We start from the raw sequence: 14,432 nt of genomic DNA, 5'->3' as shown, positions 1-14,432 counted from the left end.
AGTACTATGCACTAAAGAGACTGAAGAGTGAGGAAATGCCGTTCGAGGCCAGGCACGACTTGGTATGTCGCCTGTTTACTAGGAAGGCAGGAAGGTGGGAAGGTGGGAAGGTATGTAGGAAGGTAGCTACATAGTAGGTAACTTTAATATTCACACATACCTGCACATATTTTGCACAGCACACAAAAAGAGGTACCTTTTCAATTTTATTTTTACTTTTAAGATTATTATTATTTTTCTCTCTTGCTAGTCACATTAAAGAATAGGTTCTTGTCTCAGCTTGTCCCTGTTCCTGAAACCTTTTCCCTCCTCATCCTCTACTCCTCCTAATCTAATACCAACCCAAAATTAAATCAAAACAAAAATCAACTCTTCGGACAGGATCCTTACTTATTTATTTACTTACCTCTTAGACCTATCACTAAAACTTAATAATATTGCTATTTATTAATTTTTATTTATTTGTTTACTTCTTGAGTCAAGACTAAGCTTAGCTATATTCACTATAGTGTAACTATTCCATAACGATAGTCGGTGATAGATACCCCGCAGTCGGTACCTATCATTCCCTCATTTTCGCCCATTTCAACCACCCTGCCACTTATTTCCGGCGGTCAAACTCGCTACCCAGCACCGACAGACCCAATATTGGGGGGCAACTCCGCTTAATCGAGTCGCACGCGTACACCAACCGATCCCCCATTAATCTCTAAAACTTTGAAATGTCTCTACACGTCGGCGACACCTCTCGGCGCGGTCGATCACCATCCCCGGCACGTACTAGCGAAGGTCGTGATCGACATCGTGGCCGCGGAGAATCTCCTTCTATTTTAGACGCTGTGCGAATGCCCTCACCGCCTGCTGGCTTCAGCTACAACGACCCCGCAAGCCGCCGCTCTACCTATGATCGCAACAATGGTTCTCGTGTATCGTATCGCCAGGGTTCGCCTACGGACGAGTCTTCCTATTATCGTGCTAGCCATGACTCTTTCGCCTCGGATGATCCACGGTATCCAAGGCACAGCGCCGAACGGATATCGAAGAGCGACAAGGATATGGTAGAAGTCGCACAAGACGCGCTGCGACGAGGTGCCGATGCTATTCTCCCTGCGAAATATGCGAACAAATTCCGCGAGTCGGACAACGATAAAGAAAGAAAGAAAGAACAGAAAAAGGACAAGTTGGACGAAGACCTGGCTTATGGTAGTGTTGTTTCTCCTTTGGCGACGAGTCAATACTCGAGCGTCCAGTCTCCGACGCATGCCGGCAGGGCCAACTATTCTATGCCTGGTCAGTGGGCAGACGATGGTCCAGGCGATATATTGAGATACCCACGTGTGGATGCATCCTATGCGCCACCACTCCCAGACCGGCCTGATGGACGCCGCCAACGTGATTCGTACGGACGAGATCCCAGGTCTTCGGGCGCAAAGGTTCTCACTATCGACCCTAACTCGACTGGTCGCAGAGATCGCTCTCCTCTGCCGCCTACCGGGCGGATGTCTTCGCTGACCGTCAGCACAGGACATCACTCAGCCTCGCTTTCTCTATCCAGTGCACCGCCATCTCCGCTCTTAGAATCTTACCACGGTACCTACCAATCCATGTCACCGATGCCATCGCCGTTACTCCTCGCTTCGGATAGCCCTAGAACCTCGGACTACATCGAGCCGCTTTCACCTAGCCTTTCCGACGGCGAAAGTAACGGCGAGAAGAAGCGACGTCGCGCCCGCTTCCACGACCCTGTCGATGATGCGGCGCGCCTGGCTAAGGCTCTCAAAGGAGAGCACTTGCCTCCTGACACTGAGCCTCTAATTGAAATTTTACCTGGAATGACTCATGACCAAATCATGGAGTTGCGCGTCGAGTATAAGCGGCTCGTCAAGACCGGCGCCGAGCGGAAGGGTGTGAACGTAGCCAAGCACATCCGTGCCCGTCTAAAGGACGAAGACCCCACTCTCATGAAGGCGTGTTACACCGTCGCGCTCGGTAAGTGGGAATCGGAGGCGTACTGGGCCAACTTCTGGTACCACGGCGATAAGACCCGTCGTGAGTTGCTGATCGAGAGTTTGATGGGCCGCACCAACTCCGAAATCGCGCAAATCAAAGACGCCTTCAACGACAAAAAGTACAAAGACTCCATAACGCTGTGCATGAAGACGGAGCTTAAGGAGGACAAATTCAAACGCGCGGTGCTTATGGTGCTCGAAGGGCATCGAATGGAGGACGTGGACGAGTACGGTCGTTTGGTTCCGATTGATCGCGAGCTCGTGCAGGATGATGTCGAGGCGCTATACAAGGCCGTCAAGAGCGAAAAGGGAGGTGAGACTGCTATGCTTCAGATCGTTATTACGAGAAGTGACAAGCATCTCAAAGAAGTACTTCGACTATATGAGAAAGTGGTCGGAACCAACTTCGCTCGGGACGCGCTCAAGAAGAGTGGAAACCTTGTGGTAAGTACTAAACCTCCATACCCTAGTATAGGAACGAAATAGACAGCTAACCAAATTAATAGGGCGAGGTCTTGGCTCATATCCTCAATGGCATCATCAACAAGCCCGTTCGTGATGCACTCTTGCTACACCATGCTCTCACCGCATCTAGGAAAGACCACTTGCGCCGAGAACTCCTCATTTCCCGTCTCGTCCGCTTCCACTGGGACCGTCACCACATGGCCGCCGTCAAGCGGGCCTACCGTGAGCGCTACGGAGTAGATCTCGCGGAAGCAGTGAAAGAGGGGACGAGTGGCGAATGGGGCATGTTCTGCGAGCAACTAGTGGTCACTCGCATGCCTGACGACGTCAAGAGCTTTGAGAAAGTCGAAGCTACAAAAGAGATCAGACGCTCCGACCAAGAGAGGGAGGAGAGAATTCGCGAAAGAGAACGCGAGATGGACCGTGAGAGCGACAAGGAGCGTGAGCGGGAAGAGAGGCACAGAAGGCGAGAGGAAAAGGAAAGAAGGAAAGAAAAAGAAAGAGAGCGGGAGAAGGAGAAGGGGAGAAGCGAGGGGTTGCTTGTGGTGAAGGACCACAAGAGCAAGGATAGGAGCCATAACCGAGAGAGGAGTAGGAGCCGGAGGAGGGAGTAAGCCTTTTTCTTCTTTTTTTTTCTTTTTTTTCGAGAGCAAGTTGGCTACCTACCAGTTACTTTTGAAGCGTTGGATAATTGGAATCGCGCAATGTGATGAGGATTGAGCTATGCTGAAGCGAAAATATTTATGAGGGTCGGCTGGAGAAGAACGAGACGATATTCAGGAACCTCTATATACGTAATAGGTAATTTGATAACATTTTCACATTACCATGATAGCGTAGCCAATGTGTTCATTTGAAATACGGGAAATTTCCCGCAGGTGAGGAGAATATTACGAGCTGGCATAGGACGGAAGTAGATATATGTAAATATCTATCTTGCCCTAGGCGGGTAGATGAAGTTGCTTTTCTAGGGTTCGTCATAAGAAGGAGGGGCTGACCCAACCCAACCCAACCGGTGCCGGACAGCTTTTTTTTTTCTCTCTCAAAGCATAGCAAATAAAAAGAGAAAAATAACAGCCAATGGAAGCGAAGCACGAATCTCCAATCGGATACGAATCTCTCTGGGTTGATCTTCTGCCGGATGAGGCACCACGTTCGACGTCCGTTTGGTTTCGGCAAGTGATCGCCACATCATACTCGAAGCATCGGTTATCCTGCGAACGATAGGTATGGAAGGTATTCCTTCTCGCGTTTCGCGTATGTTGTGCGAGTGAGATTGTATTACTTTTACTTGGTGATACTTGCGGTAAGATAATTAAGAAGACTTTTCGAGTTTAGAGAATTCGCGATTTGAAATGAGACTGCTTGCCAGTGATTGTTTAAGACATGTATGTCTCTCTTTGGAGGAGACCAAGCCCAGAAAGGGGCAGCATCCCCTATACATGTCGTTTTTAAAGTATTATTGTCCTTGTTGAAATATTTATTGATTACAATTACATAGTAAATGCGAATACTTCTCCGTCGCCTACCTCACTACGTCGTCAAATCGGTCTAGCTAAATATTAGTCTAAATAGTAGTCCTTGTCTACCTATTAAGATATCAGACACATATAATTTCCAACTAAAATATACCTGGATACCAATGGCGAAGTACATATATCACCCACACGCCTAGTAGTAGCCACATGATAGCACCCAGAGATGATGGGTTCTGTATCCTATCCAGTTTCCCAGTCATCTCCGTCTGTGGTATCCCTTGGTCCGCTACTACGGGTGGTTTCTCCTGCCAAGGCACCCGCATCCCGAAGTCATTAAGAACTTGCGAGGCCGTGAGCCGGGCTCCGGCAAGTACTATTGGCACCCCGGTACCCGGATGGGTACTAGCGCCAACAAAGTGAACGTTTGCAAGGCCGCCTCGCGCCCGTGTGCCGGGGCGGAACGCGAGCACGTTGAAGAAGCTGTGACTTAAACCGAGAATCGACCCCTTATCTAGGTTGAACTTATCTTCCCACGTCTGTGGGTTATTGACGATCTCATGAGTTATATGCTTCTCTAGTGGCTCGCATCCCGTACGTGCTTCGATCGTAGACAATACGCATTGGCGCGCTCGTTCTATGAGTGCTGGCCAATCTTGGTCCCTTGGTAGTCCAATATCTGATTCCAAAACCCCTCTCGACTGTGATAGGTGACCAGTAGGTACGAGCGCAATAATCGAGTCGCAGCCGTCAGGGGCAGCGGTTGGATCAATTCGACTAGGCACGTTGATGTAAAAGCTGGGTTCCTCTGGTAGTGATTTTCTGTCGAAGATAGCGTCAAACGATTCGCGATACTCGTCCGAAAGGAAGATATTATGCGTCTGAAGCTCGGGCACTTTCCGGTTCAGACTCCAGTAAAATGATATCGAACTACAAGAGCCATCCTTTTGTCTTAATGACTTGCTGTAGTCTTGTATGCTGGGTGTTTGGGGGATTAAGTTGGAATAGGCGTACACGAGGTCCGCGTTAATAATCACAACGTCTGCTTCCAACGCCTCCCCCGATTCTAGCCGTACTCCTCTTGCAAACTTTCCATCGGGGTGTGTAATAACATTTTCGACGGGCGCATTTAGTCGGTACTCGACGCCTAACCTCTCGCCAACCTTCACCAGAGCGGCGAGCACGGCATGAAATCCGCCTCGTGGATACCATATCCCCTCCGTGAGTTCGGTGTACTGTAGCAGGGAGTATGTAGCCGGCGCATCGAAAGGTGACATGCCCATATACATAGTCGCAAACGTGAATACACGCCTCAGTCGTTCGGTCCGGAAATATTTACTCGCGCGACCCCATATGGTGTTTAAAGGGTGCATCTTGAGGCCTGCGAGAATGAAGCGCGGAGCGGCCAATTGCCAAATACTAATAAAGTTCCTATGTAGAACCTCTGAGACACTTAACTCGTAATGTTGATGTGCCTCACGCAGCCAAGCGAGATAACTGCGAAACCCATCTTTGCCTTCCCAACGCTCAACTTGGGCTTTCATACTAGTAAGGTCAGTTGAGAGTTCGAAGCGTTCACCGTCGGCGAACCACACTGCATAATTGGTAGGGCAACGCAATAGCTGAATATCCTCATCTTCAAGTGAGGTATCTAGGTCATGAAAGGTTTCTTTAAACAGCTTGGGCAGCAGGAGTAAAGAGGGGCCTTGGTCGAAGCGATAGCCTTCATGATGTATCAAGCTACACCGACCTCCTGTGAACGAATTCTTCTCGAGTACAGTGACGGAGAATCCACATTTCGCTAAGCGTGCTGCTGTAGCGATGCCGCCAGCACCGGCTCCTAATATGATATTAGAATTTGTTTGTGTGAGGTATTAGGATGCCCTTACCGACGATGATTGCTTTCTTCTGGTCGGACTTAGACATTCTTTACCTCACTCACATACACAGCGCAGTGAGAAGTAATGGGCAATTAAATTATGGAGGAAAGCTACCTAGGTACGTAGGCTAAGTACCTACGCGGTTGGCTGCAGACGCGGGAGCGAATCGAGAAGGTGAAGCAAGAAGCTACGTCTGAAGATTGACCATGCATGATTTAATTGCTGGGATGATAGTTTCCGATTAACTTCTGGCGGCAGCATAATCGGCTGATAATCTAGATGAGATGGTCTTAGTCTTGGATAATTAAGTTTGATGCATACATATGGGAAACCTAGATTATCTAGCGAGAACTTACTTATACGATGGTATACATCATGTCATAAATAAACTGATAATTGTCTTTAATTTCGTGATTTGGTGCAATTGGCCGTGTCAAGGACCTCAAATAGAAAAAGTGACTATCTTCCGAAGAGTAAAGATACAACAGCATCGTGTCCTTCCTAACAAGAACGGATGGCATAATAATCTAGACATGTGGTACTGATTCATCATATCTAGAACTTCATTATGTTTTCTGCGCTAATGTAAAAAAAGCACTGAGTAGAACTTATTTATCAATTCCGGATTCAATACCATGATTCATCATTGCAATTTCGGAGTTCGGGTTTATGAGTTACGCGATGTATCCCCTGAATATAGCATTTGCATAGATAAGCTAGAGTTGAGTTATACATGTACCTAGGTATATAATTGTTGGCTGATGGTGGATGTATTGTCTCAAGCGAGCGAAAGTCAAAGAACTTAGTGCGATACTTTCACTACCTAGGTACCTAGGTATGAAGATTGAAATGTCTTAGAATTATACACTGTGATTCATTAATATTTATGAATTGTGTAATTCTTCATTGGCGTACAATAAATTAATATGATCATGGAGTCTTAAGACACGTCTATGCAGAAACCAGCTACCTGATACAACATCGCCATGCTCTTTACCACCAAGAATAACTACACTAAGAGAGCACCGCTTATCGAACCCACCAAGGGCCTTGAACCAACGATGATGGAGAAGAGACGTTTTCATTCAGCCAAGAGATATTTCCATGCAACCCAAATCCGCCTCAATCGAGGAACTGTTGCTCGTCCCTTACGCATACGCCGGGTGTTACCGACCCTCTCTCTCAGCACTCTTCCTATTTCCATGTAACTCTCAATAGCTACAATTAGCGGGCCACGAACTTCCTTAGGAAGTGTGGACATAGCGCTTCGTGACAGCTCGTATTCCCCGAATGCCCGATCGAGTAGTCTTTGCCTCAGTCCTTCCACTTTGGGCTGATTTGGATTATTGATAACGTCTTGAGGCATGAGCCCCTCTTTCTTGAGCCAATTAGTTGGTAGATAAACACGGCCCATTTCCGCGTCTACTTGAATGTCACGGGCAATGTTGACGTACTGAAGCGCATGTCCCATTGTGTGGGCAGCGACCACAAGAACGGATTCTGTATCGCTTGAGAGTTTAGTTGCGCTATGGCAAAAAACAAGCCTCAAGCATAGTTCCCCCACGGTCGCCGCTACGCGGTGGGCATATAGCTTAAGGGCCGCCTCATCCTTAATTGGAAATCGATTATCTCGTGCCTTGGGGTCAATGTATGAAAGGTCCATTTTGAACCCCTCTAGTAATTCGTAGAGCGGACCGCTTGGGAGAAGTTTAGCTGGTAATAGTTGTAACGCTGATCTCGCCGTATCTGGAAAGTTTTCTCTTACAAAGTCGCGGATGGTAGACGTAGACGGTGGGTATTGGCTATCTGGGCTGTAGACGAGGTCGAGGTAACTGGCTAACTTCTTAATCCATGCCAATGCCTCGCTTTCCGTGTGCGAATTGTCTATTAGATCATCTGCGACTCTGCAAAAAGAATATCTCGAGTGTGTTAGTCGATAAATGCAAGAGAGCCTTTAGGTTACTCACAAGAGTACTAGATCAATACGAAGAGATCCGGGAAAGACTGAACTGGCCAAGTAGAAGCTCCGGCTTTTTCGCTTTAGTATGTTTACAGATTCTCTGATACCCTTCACTCGTGCCATATCATATCGCTTTGGGTCGAGGAAAGCAGCTTTTACGAGGAGACTTGGTGAAGGGAGTTTTGGTACGACTGGAAACGAATTGGGAAAGGTGTAAAGAACTGTTAGCCCCCTGTCTATTGCAACCATACCAAAGACAATCAATGTATTGGTCGCAAGGAAGAACAAGGCCTCCTCGATCTCGAGACTACCCCATACGCACCAGCCAAGCTTGGTCCCCGGCTCGATGGCCCATGTTCCACGACCAAGGGCGAACTCGTCCACAACCCATAGATACACCGTCGGAACGATTATCGGGGTTGCAACACAGAACAGGGGAAGCCTGATCAGGAAGTAACCCGAGAATGACCATGTAAGAAGAGCAAACGGACAAGCCCAAATGAGAATAAGGCCAAGATATGTCCCTTCGCCCCCTTTTCTTACGAGAGACACGCTGGCGGCGAAACATCCAATCAAGAAAGCCTGCCCTATAGTTCTTATCCATCTCAGCGTTGGCGAGAGGTTATGTTGGTTCGTAAGGAACTGAGCGTGAAGGATGGGTTTGTTGAGCAAGATATAAAGCATCGACGTGATGTAAGTCTGGATTACGAAGAAAAATAACTCTTCGGCGGGCACACCGAGGAGACGGGGACCGGCAATAGCGTCAGGGGGATATGTCCAGACGCCATGACGTATTAGATACGAATCCCAAGGCAGTGTCGAGAAGAAAGCGACGAGTATCAACGTAAATGACTTATATAGGTCAAGTTTTGTAAGGAGTGGCTTTAGAACGAATGTGAGGAGAATAGCTGGTGGTATAGTATACTTGACATGTCTAGACGGTGAGTTAGCCTCAACGCACCTCCATAGTATATAGGGTACTTAATAAACCGAAGGATCTCTGGGGATATTTTATAGAGCTTACACAAGAGCATAGTCAAAGGCCATAGTGGACGGTAGACCTCACGCGGTAAGTTTCTACTGGCAGGCATACACAACTTAGATTATCATCAACTGACATAACATACCAACATACCACGCAATTATAAGGTTTACTAGATGGGAGCAACGAGGGACGAAGGTTGGCGAACTAATGAAGCAGGCAGCAGGCTGGCTGGCTGGCTGGGTATCGTAATGTCGGTTTATCTGCGATCAAAGATGAACATGTGGCCTTCCATGTCGATCTCGGAGTTCCGAACTTATATCACCATCGTGGCTTGCAGTAACAAGGAAGATACTTGCCATGGTAATCTATATAGCTAGCACAACTTATATAGATGTATGAGATCATAGACCTTTATATGATATACTTGTATTGTTTATATTGCTTTGTAACGGTGAAATGATGGAGTGTTGTACATGGAATTCCGACGAAGGAATAATAATAACAAGAAGAAAAGATACTAAAAATGGTGAGAATGGGAAGAATGGGGAAGAATGCCAAGGGGAGGGGTGGATGGTTCAAGATGGCGCTAATTTCATGCAAGATCTTAGTGGACCTTACCAGGCTTATCAAGCTGACCCCGTTTACCACGCCAATGCAATACATCGATACCCCGTAAGTCTTAACTCAAATATGTAACTAGAAGCAAGACCTTCTCCCTCACTCACCCACTCAATCAATCTTTTGTGCCTCGGTTTGAATTAATCGCTTGAATTAATTGTTTGGATTAATTATGGTTACATTCAACCAAGATCTGTCTCACTTACCATCCAAAGAGCCTCAATTTGAATCATAACCCCAATTCAACAATTCCTGTGTCATTGGGAACTGGGAGGGAAACATATAATGTTGATTGGTGGTCCTCGAGCCGCACGGCTATGTCTACGGCATGCTGTTGTGACCCGCCCGAGACTCTCCCAAACCAGTCCCACGATACGAAGAATCACCCCAACACCCTCATCGCAATACTCTCTCCCATTGCGCAACTCCAGACCTTTCACAATATCACGACCGCTCTTCGTCGGCCCCTCCAAAACACCAGATCCAATCATTCCCGCCGCCGCTACCGGAACGACGTCAATTCCTCCCGTCGAACCTCCTAACACCAACCCTACCACTAATGACTCCGACAAAATAGAACTACGCCGCCGACGTCGTCGCGCTATTAAACAAGCCGCCTTCTTCCTAGCCATAGGCCTACTCCTCGGCACCGCCCTCCGCCTAACCCTCCAACCGCCCTCCTTACCCCTCCCCGACTCGCCCGAAGACCTATACCTAACAGCCAAAATCCACGAACAGGGCGCCTCCCTCCCAATCGTGCGCACGCTATCCTCCGATCCCGCCTGGACAAGCTGGGACGCCTACTCCGGGCTACAACCCACCGCCTCGCAGCCCCTCAACCTAATAAAATCGCGCATAACCTCCGGTCCTCTCGCCGGGGCACGTGGTCTCGCCTTTCAGCGTATATTTCGGAACGCAGCAACAGGCGAGGTCGTAAGCGTCGTGTATTTCGGACCGGGGTTAGCGGGCTGGCCAGGTATTGTACACGGCGGCGCACTAGCCACGATATTGGATGAGAGTCTAGGACGATGCGCCATCTTGAAATTCCCTGCGCGCACGGGAGTCACTGCCCGTCTCGAGCTCGCGTATCGCTTCCCTACCATGACAGCTGGTTTCTATGTCGTGCGCGCTAAGCCTGCGGTGAGGGAGGGCGAGGATCCGGCTAAGAGCGATCGTAAGATGTGGGTAGACGGCACATTAGAAACTCTCAAGGGGCGAGTTTGCGTTGAGGCCAAAGCGTTGTTTGTAGTACCTAGAGATGTCAAACTCAAGCCGCTTGTCGAAAAGTTCTAAGTAGGACATATTAAGGGGCGTCACCTTTGAGCAGATATACATACCTATTCACACAAACAACCCTGTAAAGATATCTACTCGAAGAATCTCCACCCGGAATGTATTGAAGCTTCACGTAGCATGGGTAGGCGTTTATCACAATCAGGTCGTAGAAGATGATATCAAATAATAGAGCAATCAAAATAACATTCGCTAAGAGACTAACTAATCTATAGTGCTAGCAAACGCTAAGCCTTATTGGCGACTTTTTTTTTTTTTTTTTTTCTGGTTACAACATCGAAATTAAGGAAAGCTATGTGTCGTTGTTAGATGATTGAATCTAACAGTTTTAATCCATGGAAAACCATTTTCTTATAACACCTACCCGCCTATTTCATAAGGAACGCGATCGTATGGTCAACGCCGCGTTTTGGAAATATTCGAAACTTGCGTTTTGTGAATTGCTGTTTGTACGCCGTACCTCTAAGTAGGATGGTTGGGGGAAATATTCGACAGGAGAGTACAACATAATCGGTGGACCGGAGTATAGATAGCTCGGCGCACGATACAACGAATCCTATTGCGCTTGCTCGGCTGGAGCCATCTGTTGTATTGGAACCGGTTGGCCGTAGTTAGACGACGAGCCTCGACCTCCACGACCTCCACGACCTCCACGATATCCTCTTGAACCACGATAACCCCGATTCCGATAGCCTCCGCCATATCCACGCCCACCGCGGTAACCGCCGCGGAAATTGCCACGAGGGTTTTCAGGTATATTTTGTTGGTTATACGTATTTCGCGGCCCGTCAACCGGCTTTTCATTCTCGTTGGGTCTGTTGGTGGGAGGAGTATTAGTGGTATCCTGTAGTTGTGCGTCCGGAAGTGATTGATGCGTCCGGCTACTTCCCCCGCGCCCAGGGCCGCGTCGCCGGATGAACGGTCTCCTGGGATTCTTGGGTTTGCCTTCGACAGAAAAATCAATTTTCTTTACCGGGTCCTCGGCCATTGGGAGTCCTGTCAGACCAAGTCGATCCCAATCTTCTTTGGGGGTCGTCCAAGCTTGGAAGACATGTTCTAACTTCTCAATCCTCCGCACCTCCGGTACCCAAGCCCGTACGTATTCACCATTTTTATCATAGTCGAAAGCTTGCTTGACCGGGTTGAATATACGCGCTTCACCACGTGGGTCATTTCCGACTCCAGCTACATACTGCCAATTCGCCCAATTTGATGAAACATCATAGTCAACCAACAACATTTCATACCATTCAGCCCCGTATCGCCAATCGATGCTGAGATGTTTGGCAAGGAAACTCGCGACATTCTGTCGGGCACGGTTCGATGTATACCCGGTATGCAACAATTCTCGTTGGGAAGCATCGATTAGTCCCATCCCAGTAGTACCGTCAAATATCCTTTGCACTGTCTTCGATATCTCCTCCGCTGGCTGTTGTTGGCTATCCGCAATATCCTCTTGCTTGGCCGATTTCCATTTATCGGAATCGTCATTGCGGAACCCGGACCGTAGGAAGAGTTTCGCTTTGAACTTTCTAGTACACAGCCTCATGTAGTCACGCCATAATAACTCAAATCGTATTGCCTTCGTCCCTTCATTTTCGCCATCGCCATAACCTTGCGACTCGGCTAGTGATTCGTCTATCCCATCCTCATACGCAACTAGTCGACTGTGAACTTGCCGAGCGGTAATGCATCCTTGCGCAAGGTAGGCGGAGAGTTTGGTGCTAAAATCACTGCCTAGTAGCCCATTTCGTGAGCTCTTATATGAGTAGGCATTTCCTGACTTGATTAAATAGATTAATCTGTTATGAGCGTTGTCTTCCCCACCGCGGAAGGGGTGTGCCGACTTCGCTCCTTCGGGGAACGGTGGGGCTCCAGACAGGACTCCATTGATAGGGCGCAATAGAGCCTCCTCGAAATCCTCAAACGACGACGGAACTCCGAAGGGCACTTCTTGACTAGGAGTTTTGGATTCTTCAATTGGTTTCGGTAACGTATCTTTTGACGGGCTAGGTAGAGTTGCTCTAGGCTTTTCACGAAGGGGTTCCATCATCTTCCTGTATGTAGTGAATACGTCCGGAAGGTCTTGGGGTGATTCAAGCTTAAGATCCCGGCTGAAGGCAAAGATCAGTCAGTAAAGTTCCTTCCAGGCCATGGCTATAACTCACTCATCAATGAAGTACTTTTCGTCAACCCATGTTTGAAAATCTATACCTAGACCCGAGCAAGTCTTTGAGATAAGCTTTTCATCTAATTTCTCCTCGTAACCTTCTTCTCCTATTGTCCATACTCCACCAACATCGAGTTCATTCTGCCGTAAACCCTCAACTAATATTTTTAGTACTTGATCATATTTACCAATTCTAATCGTCAGGTTGCTTCCTAGGCCTTCGAGGTTTTCTTTCATGTTCCAAATCGATTGGGCGATAAACTTAGCTCGATGCGGCCCACATCTCCAATAGCGTCCGATTTCGCTTTTAGCTTCAGGAAAAGGAGACCGGCTCCCCTCCTTTAAGAATCCTGAAACCTCGATGTTGTGCGGGAGTAATACGAGAAGGGGAAGGACATGTGTGAACCCATGGTCGGACTTAGAAGCAAGGTGGTGTAGAATAGGGTTATCAGAGACTCGCAAGTCGTGGCGTATGATATAGATGAGAACGTTACTCTTCGACATGGTGACTTGATCGGGAACAAGGTGGAGAATGTGCCAAGTAGTTGATTCGAATTGAGCTCTAGAGCTATAACCCCGGTATGTGCCGTATGAGTTGGATGAGACGGGAGTGACCGACACAAAGATTGACGAGTCAGGGTGATGAAGTACTTCACCTTGAGAAAAGGACGTAGGCTGGGTGGAGTCGGCAGAGGCCAGATGAAATACAGCTCATAGAAAGAGGGTTGACGTCTTTGATAGTTTGCTTAGGCTAGTGACCCTCAGTTTGGCAAGAGTATATATGTAAATGAAGGCTGAGATCGACGCTAGTGATATAGCATGGTTATATCGTATAGGGGAGCGAGTGAATGATGAAGGGAGGGAAGTCTAGACCCTACAGATCAGAATCTGGGCCAAGGAGGCTGAAGGTGAATCAGATGCCTCGTGGTTCGTCTTGCCGGCCGATGTACGAACAATAGAGCAAGGCTAGCCCACTTATCCTCAACTAGGACAAACCAGGGTACCGGTTCTTGGAGTCTTAACTAGAGGCAAACCGGCTTGTCTAAAAAGGGCAAAAGCGGTCCCAGATCAAGGTGTTTGGTTGTTAGGTTCCGCGGCCACGCTAATGTACGGAACGGGGCTCATCAGTCTAATGGGGAAGACGCCGATAATTCTGCCTTAAGGAGCAGCGATATTAACCCCACGATACTAAAATGTAGTTCAACCGAATCGGGCGTTTTATGAGTAAGAAAGCATTCAAGTAGTGACTATGATCCGCATGGAAGTAGTACGTGGCAAAGAGCCGCAAGTAGACACAAAGAGTGAGGCAGACGATGTAAAGTAGTAAGATTCCCCCCAAAGAGAGACACATCCGGCCAAGATCAAGACTAGAACGAGAGATCAGGTCCACTCGTAATATAAAGGTATATGGCGATGACCAGGAACGAATTCTTTTGGGATCCGGATATTTCACCCTGGACCTGGTATTCTCTGTCTCTTTATCTCTCTACCTCTTATGGGACCAGCATGGCAAACAGGGGCGTAAATGTCCAATTCAGACTCAGCTGGAACCCGGAGAAGCTTCCGAGGAAGGAGAT

The 14,432-nt window shown here is 47.9% G+C and overlaps 5 protein-coding genes across 5 annotated transcripts; 2 read left to right on the top strand and 3 right to left on the bottom strand.

Moving 5' to 3' along the window:
* The first annotated feature begins 185 nt into the window (after window positions 1–185).
* F4822DRAFT_390341 (Annexin) lies at window positions 186–3,549 on the top strand. The gene is made up of 2 exons (XM_051457051.1): window positions 186–2,453; window positions 2,516–3,549. Exons 1-2 carry the CDS (start codon window positions 723–725, stop codon window positions 3,086–3,088), a joined length of 2,304 nt encoding a protein of 767 aa, XP_051318051.1. The 5' UTR covers window positions 186–722; the 3' UTR covers window positions 3,089–3,549.
* Window positions 3,550–3,938: 389 nt separating this feature from the next.
* F4822DRAFT_390337 (phytoene desaturase) lies at window positions 3,939–6,464 on the bottom strand. The gene is made up of 3 exons (XM_051457050.1): window positions 6,186–6,464; window positions 5,839–6,104; window positions 3,939–5,789 (listed from the first exon to the last, which is right to left on the bottom strand). The coding sequence occupies exons 2-3, from the start codon at window positions 5,873–5,875 to the stop codon at window positions 4,096–4,098; spliced, it is 1,731 nt and encodes a 576-aa protein (XP_051318050.1). The 5' UTR covers window positions 5,876–6,104; window positions 6,186–6,464; the 3' UTR covers window positions 3,939–4,095.
* Window positions 6,465–6,683: 219 nt separating this feature from the next.
* On the bottom strand, window positions 6,684–9,333 carry F4822DRAFT_390333 (Squalene/phytoene synthase-domain-containing protein). The gene is made up of 5 exons (XM_051457049.1): window positions 9,088–9,333; window positions 8,925–9,034; window positions 8,814–8,869; window positions 7,797–8,723; window positions 6,684–7,748 (listed from the first exon to the last, which is right to left on the bottom strand). Exons 3-5 carry the CDS (start codon window positions 8,834–8,836, stop codon window positions 6,911–6,913), a joined length of 1,788 nt encoding a protein of 595 aa, XP_051318049.1. The 5' UTR covers window positions 8,837–8,869; window positions 8,925–9,034; window positions 9,088–9,333; the 3' UTR covers window positions 6,684–6,910.
* Window positions 9,334–9,479: 146 nt separating this feature from the next.
* F4822DRAFT_390330 (HotDog domain-containing protein) lies at window positions 9,480–10,949 on the top strand. Its single transcript, XM_051457048.1, has one exon. It carries the CDS (start codon window positions 9,678–9,680, stop codon window positions 10,683–10,685), a length of 1,008 nt encoding a protein of 335 aa, XP_051318048.1. The 5' UTR covers window positions 9,480–9,677; the 3' UTR covers window positions 10,686–10,949.
* A 14-nt stretch (window positions 10,950–10,963) lies between these two features.
* Window positions 10,964–13,877, bottom strand: F4822DRAFT_122901 (cryptochrome). The gene is made up of 2 exons (XM_051452608.1): window positions 12,854–13,877; window positions 10,964–12,799 (listed from the first exon to the last, which is right to left on the bottom strand). The coding sequence occupies exons 1-2, from the start codon at window positions 13,357–13,359 to the stop codon at window positions 11,242–11,244; spliced, it is 2,064 nt and encodes a 687-aa protein (XP_051318047.1). The 5' UTR covers window positions 13,360–13,877; the 3' UTR covers window positions 10,964–11,241.
* Window positions 13,878–14,432: the final 555 nt, after the last annotated feature.

The sequence above is a fragment of the Hypoxylon trugodes genome, assembly GCF_022578975.1.
Source record: "Hypoxylon trugodes strain CBS 135444 unplaced genomic scaffold F4822scaffold_2, whole genome shotgun sequence".
In the NCBI taxonomy this organism is placed as follows: Eukaryota; Fungi; Ascomycota; class Sordariomycetes; order Xylariales; family Hypoxylaceae; genus Hypoxylon; species Hypoxylon trugodes.
This window is presented reverse-complemented; position numbering and strand designations above follow the sequence as displayed.